Source organism: Carlito syrichta, unplaced genomic scaffold, assembly GCF_000164805.1.
Source record: "Carlito syrichta isolate Samal-C Ts95f unplaced genomic scaffold, Tarsius_syrichta-2.0.1 Scaffold304476, whole genome shotgun sequence".
In the NCBI taxonomy this organism is placed as follows: domain Eukaryota; kingdom Metazoa; phylum Chordata; class Mammalia; order Primates; family Tarsiidae; genus Carlito; species Carlito syrichta.
Window position 1 is genome coordinate 716,327 of NW_007248572.1, and position 10,639 is coordinate 726,965.

Consider the following 10,639-nt stretch of genomic DNA (forward strand, 5'->3'; position numbering starts at 1 on the left):
GCTGCCTGGTGGGTTTCACCAGTGTTTCTTGCATGACACCCCTCGTGGTCAAGAGCCCGCCAGTCTTTGTAGCCTGGGATGAATGCCCACCACTTTGCCACTCCAGGAACTTGTTGGAACAGAATAGCAGAAGCTCCCAGAGCTCTGCTCTGGCCCAGGCCTAGGCTGAGAGCCAGGGTGGTTGTATGACCCTTGCCTTGGCAGAACAGAGGAGGGACTCTCTTGGGCCCAAACCAAGGAGTCAGAAACCAGGCCTTAGGCTACTCCGGCCACAGGGTGGGCGGCACTTGCCTGCTGCCTGAGGCCCTCTGAGAGCTGCCTGGACCTGGAGACCAGAGAATGGCAGACCAGAGGCCATCACTGCAGCAGAGCACAGGTGCTGATTACATCACAAAGTGTGCCCACCCCCGGGCGTGGACTCAGAGAGGTCTTATCTCTGAGAGACCAAGCCAGGACCTCAGAGCCCCTTTCTGGGCACGAGATGAACAGCTGAAGATCCGGGTACCTTGGGTCAGGCAGAGAGTCAAGCAGAGATAACGAGGAAGAAGAGAGAATTGTGGGAGGAGCAGGCTGGGGTCGTAAGAGGGCCGGGCCAGGACACCTTGGGACAGCCACAGTCTTCACAGTCACATCTCACAGGACGGAGAGGCTACCTGGGGTGGTGACACGCCCAGGGGGAGGTGTGTACATGGTGGGTTCAAGTAGAGGGGAGGGCTCCCTAGACACAGACCACACCCAGGAGGGAGAGAGATGGTGACCAGGTCCCAGTAGAGGGGAAGTCTCCCTAGACATAGAGACCACACCCACCAGGAGGAGGGGAGAGGCTGGTGATTGGGTCCCAGTGAAGGGGCGGTCTCTCTAGGCACAGACCATACCCAGGAGGGGGAGGCTGGTGCGAGACTCATATGACGCCCTGGTAGGGTTCCTTGGAGGGGGGGGAGCCCTTAGAGGGACCTTAATGTCTGCCTTGGACCTAACTGGGCTGACTCTGAGAGAAACCAGTGTGGGGCTGTAGATCCTTGGACCCAGAACGACCCTCTCAGTCCCCTTCACACCGCCCACCCACAGCTCTTGCCTTGAGAGGACCAGGAGGGGACTGGCTGTGACCCTGGCCTGCGGGACCATGTTCAGGCCCCAGTGGCTCTCCCTGCTCCTCCTCACCATCCCTGTGACCCTGATGGCCAGCCCAGACCCTGAGGAGAATGAGGTGAAGGTGCTGAGGGAGTTAACGCCTGTGGACACTTCGAGCCCCAACGTGAAGCAGTGCCTGGGGTTCGCCATGGACGAGTACAATAAGGAAAGCCAGGACGAGTACATCTTCCAGGTGTTGGACATCCAGCAGGCCCAGCTGCAGGTGAGGGCACCTGTGGGGATGACACCATGCAGGACAGCACAGGGCAGGGCTCACTTGGGCCTGAAGGCGTGTGAGACATGGACACACAGGAGGCCCATATTGCCAGTGCCCAGGTACACATGGCACAGAGCCAGTGACACACAGCACAGTGGGAGCACACAGAGGGCACATTAGATATTGACCGCACGGGCTCAGGCTGTTTCCTGAGGACTCTGCCTACATGAACTCACTTAGACCTACCCCTGGGAGGTGAACAACAGATGTTCGTGTGTTTGCTCAGGCTGGAGACCCAGGGAGCAACACACCCATCTGAATAATGTCAGCACGGGCATTGTGGAAGCCCTTTCACACAGCATGACCATGGGCATCAGGAGAGATGCACAGGTCTTTGTTTTCCAACATCCAGCTCTCCTTTTTGGGAGTGGAGCCATACTGGTTCCTGCTTATAGAAGTGTACCCTTGCCGGGCTCGGTGGCTCAGCCTGTAATCCCGCGCCTTTGGGAGGCTGAGGTGAGTGAATTGCCTGAGCCCACTGGTTCGAGACCCACCTGGGCAGCGAGACCTCATCTCTACAATAAATCAAAAAATCAGCCGGACGTGGTAGTACATGCCTGTAATTCCGGCTACTTGGAAGGCTGAGACGGAAGGATCTCCGGAGCCCAGCAGGTCGAGGCTGCAGTGGCCGGGAGTGGCCACTGCACTCCAGTCTGGGTGTCAGAGTGAGACTCCAACTCAAAAAAAAAAAGAAGTGTACCCTCTTCCCAGCCCATGGGCTGCCCGATCCAGGAAGCCCTGCCCACATGGATGCCCATGGGCACGGCATACCCTAGAGTCTGCGACCCAGTGCCCGGTATCACCATAAGAGGCCCCTGTGTTGGAATTTAGCCGACTGTGATGGCTGTCATGGACAGCTGAGTGGTTGCGCGGCTTGTAACTACTCTGTGAGACAGGTAAGACTGAGTTATCAAGTTACTCCCAGATGGGGCATTGTTGGCGGGCTTATGTCTCCATCCCTTGGGAAAATGTGAGTTAAGAGAAAACTGAACTTTGCAGGGTCGAGGGATGGGCGTGGCCATTAGAGGCAAAAGCTGGAGTGCTGGTTTCACCCTCAGGAAGGTTGCTTGTAGAGGCATAGCTACACAGTCTTTTTGTGCCTCAGTTTCTCTAATTGAAAAAACCTGGGAGAGACCATCTTACCCAAGGCTTGGTGTAAGGATTAACTGAGTTGTGTGCAAAGGCCCGAGACCGGTCCTGACAGAGCCAGTGCTCGGCCAGGGTTAGCAAGTGTGGCTGCCATGCTCACAGGAAGTCCTCCTGTCAGTCATGTTCACCTCCGCAGCATGTTAGGGTTCCCCAAGCACACACCTAACCCCAGCCCAGTGAATCACTCTGCTGGTCACATCTTGATGTCATCTAACCAGCTTCACCCCAGGGCAAGCCAGGGTAGCCCTTGCTCAATCTTGGAGCACAGGTGAAAATAAACCCCAACTTCACTGGGATCTGGAGACAGCCCTGGAGAGAGGTCTCATAAGGAAAGGGGAGGCCAGGAGACCCTGGGCCGACCAGCAGATCCCCTCACCTCCCACAGATCCTTCAGAGCCCCGAGAGCGCAGGTATAAGTGGCCGTCCTGAGTGGCACTCGCCGCATCCAGTCACTGGAATCCAGTAAAGGCTGCGCTGATTCCATGCTGTGAACCTACTGTTCTAGACCCAAAAGACTCCACAGAGAACAAGACAGACTCGGCCTGCGTGGCCCCTTCAGGAGTGCTCTGAGTGTGAGGAGAGGCTTTGGAAATTTGAGGGGTGTCAGTAAAGGGACAGGGTAGGACTCAGCGTGCAGGGGGCATCCTCCTGCCGGGCCCACCTGAGCCTGAGCATCCTAGGCCCAGGGAAACTGATGATTCTGGAGACCCCACCCTTCTCCCCGAACCCTTCACGGAGCCTGTGAACACCCTGAACTTTGGGGATGAAAATGGAATTGAGGGTCTTGCCCTCGCTGGATAGGAGCCCTTTCCCTGAGGAGTCCGAGGCAGTGGCACCCAGCTTTGGAAGATGTGTCTGAGAGGGGAAGGGTGGCAAGGGGAGAGGATCAGGGTAAGGATGACTTTTGGGTTTGCTAACACGTTTTAAAAATAAAACTGTTTTGAATGGAAGTGCATTGCCACTCCACAGGTCACACACCACCTGGAGTACCTTATTGATGTTGACATTGCCCGCAGCAATTGCAAAAAGTCTTATAGCAATAACAAAAGGTGTACCATTCAGGAGGACTCCAAACTGCAAAAGGTGGGTTCAAGCCCCCCATCTGCAATGACCTCAGGGCAGCTCAAGCTCCAGCTGGAAGATGCTGGGGCCGTCGGACCTTCTCTGAGGTCGGGGTTGCTCCTAGCAGCCCCAGAATGACCAACCCTGTGGCCCTCAGAGCAGGGAACGCAGGGCACAGGGTATGGTGGAGCCTCAGAGCCTGTGCCTACCCCTCACCTAGGGGCAGAGTGCTGGGAAGGCCACTTTCATCCCAAAGGCTCCCTGACTCTGGCCTACAGCTGCAGGAGCACTGACCAACATGCACTCCCTGGAAGTTTGTCCTCCTGGGCCTGGCTCTGCCACCTGTTGCTGCTGGGCCCTCAGTGACTCACCCCTGGACAGGCATGAAAGGAGACTCACTCATCCACCCTGTTCACTCACTCATCCACACTGCAGACCTACTGAGTGCCAGGCACTGATTACTGCACGCCAGGTCTGTCCCAGGTGCTGGAGATTTTCAATGACTGGGCCAGATGGCGGCCCATGTGGTGGATTCTTCTGGGCTCAGCCAGGTTCCCTGGAAGGTCAGAGAAAGCCCAAGTCTCCATGAAAGGGCTGACTTGGCCCAGGGCTTTGGCCTCTAGCCTGTATTCATTGATCTCAGAATTGTAAGGAGTCTGGTCAGCTCCCCCCACAGTGCTCTGGCTGAGCCTGCTGAGGGCCCGGGCGTTCTGCAGGTTTGCCCACAGGGACATTGTGCCCTTTTCAACACTCTGGAGCTCTCTGGTGGGATCAGGTGTTGGAATCAACTGGGGGTGTCGCTCACCCAGTTGACTGGATCCCACCTACAGGGTTCCCGATTCAGTGGGTCAGGAAATGGGCCCAAGAATCAACCTTCTCAATGAGTTCCCGAGCATGCTGCTGCCGCCTTGGAATCCCATTTCTGCCACCCTAGGTATTGTCAGGCACCGGAAACTGCAATTGGAGGAGCTCAGTGCATCCAGGATGCCTAGAGACAATGACCGTGCTTGCTCAAACTACACAGGTTCTATGCCCTGCAGTCACCGGTAGCCCAGCGGGACACACATCTAAGCAGTGGCCACGTCCTAATGCCACCTGGGCTTTTGTGTTATTTTGTTTATCTTTTACTGGTATGAGAAGAATGATTGTTTGAAATTCATGTTTTCCCCTTGGCCTTTGGAATTCCAGGAAAGTTATCACTTTTGCTGGTTTGTGAAAGTGATAACTCAGATTTTGTGTCTCAGATTTCCAAGACCTATCTAGTTTTGTTTTGTTTTTTGAGTCTGGGTCTTGCTCTGTGGCCCAGACTGGAGTGCAGTAGTGGGATCATAGTTCACTGCAGCCTCAAACTCCTGGGCTCAAATGATTCTCCTGCCTTAACCTCCCAAAGTGCTGGGATTACAGGTATGAGCCACTGTGCCCGGCCCAATTTTCCAACCTTTGTGTAGGCTTTTTGCTTTCTATTTGTTAGGCAAGTTTGGGTTATAAATTTCTTTTCTCTTACATCTTGACTCTGGGATTTTGCTGGTCTGGTACATTGAGAAAGAGGGCTTTCCATGACTTCTCCATGTTCTGCATCAGTTTGAGGAACACAGGAGCTTCTGGTTCCCAAAAGTTCATGCAATTTGCCTCTAAAACCTTCTTGAGTGGTATTTTTTATTGCATGTGTCCAGTACTCAGCAGGGACTAAACTTCCTTCACTCCGACTCCATCTACCTCTTAACTCCTGGAAGTACCTCAGTGATTCTAGTTCATTTGAGATGCTCTTAGCCGTTTGTCCAGGACTACTGCTGTCTGTCGTATCTATCATCTCTCTCTCTCTCTCTCTCTCTCTCTCTCTTTCTCTCTCTCTCATCTATCTATCTGTCATCTATCTATTTATAGCTCTCTATCTTTCTATCATCTATTTATCTGTATCTATCTGCCATCTACGTATTATCACCTGTCAATCTCTGTCTTCTGTCTGTCTGTCTATCTACCAAGCATCTATCTACATATCATCCACCTACTTGTCTATCATCTACCCATCCACCCATTTATTCATTTATTGCACACATAGAATATTTCATTTGTCATTTCGGTGATATTTTGAAAGGGAGAGAAGAGCTCACTGAAACAAAAGATAAGTTAGTCCTTCGAACCTTCTAAATCGCCCTTATCCTGACTCATTATTAGAACAAAAGGGATTATTTCAACGTTAGAAGAGCATGCATTCATTTATATCTAATATAGAATTGCCTTATTTACATTGTGGAGAGTATTAGATAGAATTAAAAATAAAGTCCAGGTGCCATCTACCTCTGCCACGACGACCCCACCTGTGACCTTTCTGTCCACCTGAGGTCGGGGGACAGCAGGACTTGTTGGGTCTGCTGGTAGCTCCAGCTCTGCAGCTTCCTAGGAGTGTCCTGATGGGGCGACTCCTCTCCCAGTGTGTTCCTGTGTCTTTCCTCTTTCTTTGGGCACATGGCTGACCTTTGTCATCCTTTTCAGACAGCGACCTGCAGCTTTCTGGTGGGTGCACTTCCCTGGAACGGCAAGTTCACGATGATGGACAAGGAATGTGAGGATGCCTGAGGGTGGGCCTCCCTCCAGCTCTGGGTCTCTGTATCTGTGGAATAGAGCAGCACAGGTGGGGTCATCCTGATGCATCTTTCTCCACATGCCTCTGTAGGTTGTTGGTGTTTGGCGTCAGTGTGGGGACAGGAGATGGGTGTGTCCGGGTCCCTTTTCCTGACACCCAGGGCAGCCACTCAGCTTGGCCAGCTCAAGGGTCCCTGCCAGGGATAAGTTCCTCACCGAGTACAAGAAGATCAGCGGGGGAGCGCCTTCTGTTGGTGGTGATCCCTTACAGAGGGCAGCCCCAGCAGGTGCCAGCCCAGTAGGTACCTTCTGGATGTCTGCTTTGCCTGAGGCTCCTTCCTGTCTGAGACCCCCAAGGGAACAGGTCATGGGGTGGGGGACCCTATCCTGGAGCCAGCAGCTCTCCCTATGGTGTCTGTGAATTGAGGGGATTTGCGTTTCTTCTTGTATGAATGTCAACAATGGACACAGAGAGGAGGGGGGCACAGTAGATCTGAAGGGTACATGGCATTGTCTGTGTGTGCATGTGTCTGTGTGTGCATGTGTGCTTGTGTATACGCACCTGTGTGTGCCTGTGTGTGCATACCTGTTTGTGTGTGCATGCCTGTGTGTGCCAGTGTGTGCATATGCCTGTGTGTGCTTGCACGTGTGTCTGCATGCCTGTGTGTGCACATGCCTGTGTGTGTGTGCATGGGAGGAAGAGAGAGAAGAAAGGAAGGGGAGAGACACGGGAGCAGGAATCAAGTGCAGAAGAGATTATCTTGAAGAAAGAAACCGGTAAATGGATGTGTCTGCCGGGAGGTTCAGGTTTCTGTTCTGCAAAGTGAGCACTCTGCAGACCAGCTGCATGACAACGTGAACTGACAACACTACCGAACTGCACACCTCCAAATGACTAAGACTGAAAAGTAAGACACACACATGTCTATTTTAAACATAGCATGGGTGTGAGTCAGGCAGCTGGATTTCAAACATGCCTGAGCAGAGCCGGGTTTTACCTCCCACGTCCAGCAGGCTATGAAGACGTCGTGGCTTCTGCCCCAGACAGGATGAGGCCATGAAACTCAAGGGCCATTCCTTTTCCTCCAGTTCCTCAGACTCAGTCAATGGGCGTTCACTGTAGGGACCCTCCTTGAGGAGCAGGCAGGACTGAACCAGTGGGACTTGCTTTGTGAAGCAGACTTCCTCCTTGGCTGTCTCTGTACCCTTTCAGCCCCAGCCTGTGGTCCCTTCCCCAGTCCTACCCCATTATGGTCATTCCTACCCTGCCTGTGGTTCCTCTCCCCCCAACCCTGGCATGCCCACCCTGTCTGTGTTTCCTCCCCACCACCCTGGTCATGTCCACTCTGCCTGTGGTCTTCCCTCCCCCCATCACACCCACCCTTGGAAGCTGAAGCATATTTTTGTATGACATGAACTTAATACACTTATGCTGATTGAAAACAGTTCTTTCCTGCAGGCTAAGAAGGCTCTATCAAAAAGTGCTCCCCCAGCCCTCCGCCCCAGATGGGTGACAGGGTGACCCATGCAGAGGTGGCAGACAGGGGCAGACCATAGCCTCCCCAGGGTTGGCAGTGGCCAGACCAGCTCACCACATCATGTCTTTTCTGGCTTTGTGGGCCATGCTGCATATCTCGGGAAGGACAGCATTTTGGGGACATCTTTGCCGAGTCTTTTCTGGTGGACAGGAACCACAAGGACTTAATGTCCAGAGAAGCCAGAGCGGGAGGCCAGCCTGGACGTGGTGGGTAGGCTTTTCATGGTTCTGCTTTCTGCAAGGGCCCAGAGACCCGCTGTGATGTGTGTTTCTGCACTCGGGTCTATTTCCAAGTGTGTTTTCCTTGATTTACTTTCTCTCTTTCCAAGCTGCCTCCCCTCATCTCTTCCCTTTTGGTTTCCCATTCTCTAAACACGGCCCCACAGGATGAAATACAAGGTCAGCCTCACTTTCCCATCCAGCACTTGCTGTCCTTTTGGCTAAGATGTCACAGGTGTGCACATGTGTACACATGTGGACCCACATGCACTCCCCCTTCCCCTGCTCCTTTCCAGAGAGGAGTCCACTGCAAAGACTCAGCAGCCTTGCCAGGTTCTCTTGAAGGCCTGTCCATGAGTAGAGGTCTGCACTGTCTGGACCTGGGACATGGCGCATAGGGCCACAGGAGGCCACAGAGGCCAAGGGAACCAGGGCATGACCAGTCAAGCTGTGTGGTCTAGTGGAGGTGGGGTGCTTGCCCTGTGCCCATCCTTGTGGGGATGCAGGCTTATCCACCTGGTGACAGTCATGGACATGCTGTGTGTGAACCAAGAACTCAACTCAGTAGCACAGTCCTGGGCTGGGCTGTGGCTACCCCACAGGCTTTGGAAGGGAGTGCTTAGACTGCTTTGCATTGCTGTCATACCTGAGGCTGGGTCTCTGATACAGAAAAGAGGCTTACTTGGTTCGTGTTTCTGCAAGCTGTACAAGTGTGGTGCTTGCATCGGTGTCCTGTGAGGGTTCAGCTGCTTCCAGTATGGCAGAAGGTGGAGGGAGCTGGTGTATGGAGATCACATGGTGGAAAGAGAGACAGAGAAACAGATGGACAGAGAGAGAGAGAGAGAGCAATTATAGAGATAGAAATGGAGAGAAAGAGGGAGAGAGGGAGGGAGAAGGAAGGAGGGAAAAAGAGGAGAGCAAGAAAGACAGGCAGAGGGATAGAGGGCAAGAGAGAGAGGCAGAGACAGAGAGAGAGAAAGAGGGAGAGGGGGGAGAGAGAGAGGAAGAAGAAGAGAGAGACAGAGGGATTGAGATAGACATAGAGATAGGGATAGATAGAGACAGAGAGAGGGAGGGAGAGAGGCAGAGGAAGAGGGAGGAGGGAGGGGCCAGGCACTCTAGAATACTTATCAGATCTCATTTTTGGGTGAGCAGTGCAAGAACCTACTCATAACTAGGAGGACTGCACCAAGACATATGCCCCCATGACACAAATGGTTCCCACCAGGCCCCACTGCTAAGGCTAAGGATTAAATTTCAACATGGGATTTGGTGGAGACAAGTATCCCAACTAAATCAAGGTCCCAGGCAGGAACCTGCAGGGATCAGGTGGGCTCTCTGGGGATCACATGGAACCCAGCAGCTCAGAGGTCCAGGGCACAGACCTGGAGTTTTGGGTAGGCGGTGCAGAGAATGGAAGTCAGTCCTGATCTCAGGAGATGTGAGTGCTGTCTCAGATCACTGACTCCTACAGTTCCTAGGTGAGGGGCCTTCATTACCTAACAACCCCATCTGCTTCTCTATGACCTGGTAGAATTCAAGACCACCTGCCTCCCAGGACCTGGTGAAACCTGGGACAAGGGGGTGGGTCTGCTAGTGACGCCCCCCTGTGAGTCCTAGGAGGGCCCTTCCCCTCATGTGGTTGGGACACTTAGTTTATTAGGTACATTCACAGTGTCTGCCAAAATGTCAGCTCAAACAATCATCAATGCCTAAGGACAGATGGCTGTTCTTGAGAGGTGGAGGGAGAATGGTCACCAGGTCCAAGGTGCCCTTCACCAAGGAGGTCTCTGGATTTCTGTTGGTGGGGGCTGGGCAGGGGTGGTCATGCAGCAGGACAGGCAAGTTTTGAGAATGGACCCGTGGCTGTTTTATCCCGACCCTTAACCACGTCCCCTCTGTGAGTCTAAGAAAAACCTTACCTGAAGTTTAGAAAATGGCGAAGGGAAATTGGCAGTACTTTCAGCATCATTTTGGAACATTGATCCACAGGCTTGACAATGATTGTTGAATTATCTAGGGTGTGTACCTCTGTTTTCCTTGGTCTTTGTAATTGAAGCTCAGAGTCTAAAGTTATGGGTTAACTTGGGGATCTTTGTTCAAGAGAGGCCACTGGTGTCTGTCTGGCAGAAAACATTGCCCAGAGGCTCTGGTTTCTTTGCTTTCCAGAAACGGAACCAGTTTGCAGCTAACTTGGAGATTTCCCCCAAAGTTCTTTCTCCAAGCCCAGTAGCCAAAATCCCTCTGCCTCTCCTGAGCCAGCCCCATCTGCTGCCGCATCTCTCTTACATAGTCAAATAAGTCCAATGCTGCTTCTCCATGTGCAAGTTGCCCAGGTCTGTGACTTGCTGAAAAATCACCCTTTGCTTCCTCGTGAATCTCCCAAGGTTTCCCATGCTTCCAGTTAGTCCGATGAGATTTGGGACCCACTGCCCTCCCTGCCTCTGCCCTGTCCCTTGCTGGGTCCACGCAGGGAGACCGAGCCAGGCCTCCTTACCAGCCTGCCAGTGCTATGGAGGTGAGAGGGAGTCAAGGACACTGGTGACAGGCTGCAAAAAATCCAGTAGCCAAGAATTGCCTTTGATGGACACCCATGTCAGCTCCTGGTGTAGGAGCCTGGAAATAGGCAGAGCCACCTGGGGGTCAGCTAAGATTTCAGGGACGGTGACTCTGAGAATGTC

The 10,639-nt window shown here is 53.1% G+C and overlaps 1 protein-coding gene across 1 annotated transcript; it reads left to right on the forward strand.

Annotated features, from left to right (window-relative positions):
* Positions 1-1,123: 1,123 nt before the first annotated feature.
* Positions 1,124-6,196, forward strand: CST8 (cystatin 8). The gene is made up of 3 exons (XM_008060015.1): positions 1,124-1,354; positions 3,527-3,640; positions 6,113-6,196. The coding sequence occupies exons 1-3, from the start codon at positions 1,124-1,126 to the stop codon at positions 6,194-6,196; spliced, it is 429 nt and encodes a 142-aa protein (XP_008058206.1).
* Positions 6,197-10,639: the final 4,443 nt, after the last annotated feature.

Bases quoted from the DNA above. Each gene is read 5' to 3' on its own strand.
- CST8 (XM_008060015.1), top strand. From the start codon at position 1,124: ATGTTCAGGCCCCAGTGGCTCTCCCTGCTCCTCCTCACCATCCCTGTG. The intron at 1,355-3,526 runs GTGAGGGCACCT...GCCACTCCACAG, and splicing joins TCCAGCAGGCCCAGCTGCAG to GTCACACACCACCTGGAGTA. The intron at 3,641-6,112 runs GTGGGTTCAAGC...CATCCTTTTCAG, and splicing joins AGGACTCCAAACTGCAAAAG to ACAGCGACCTGCAGCTTTCT.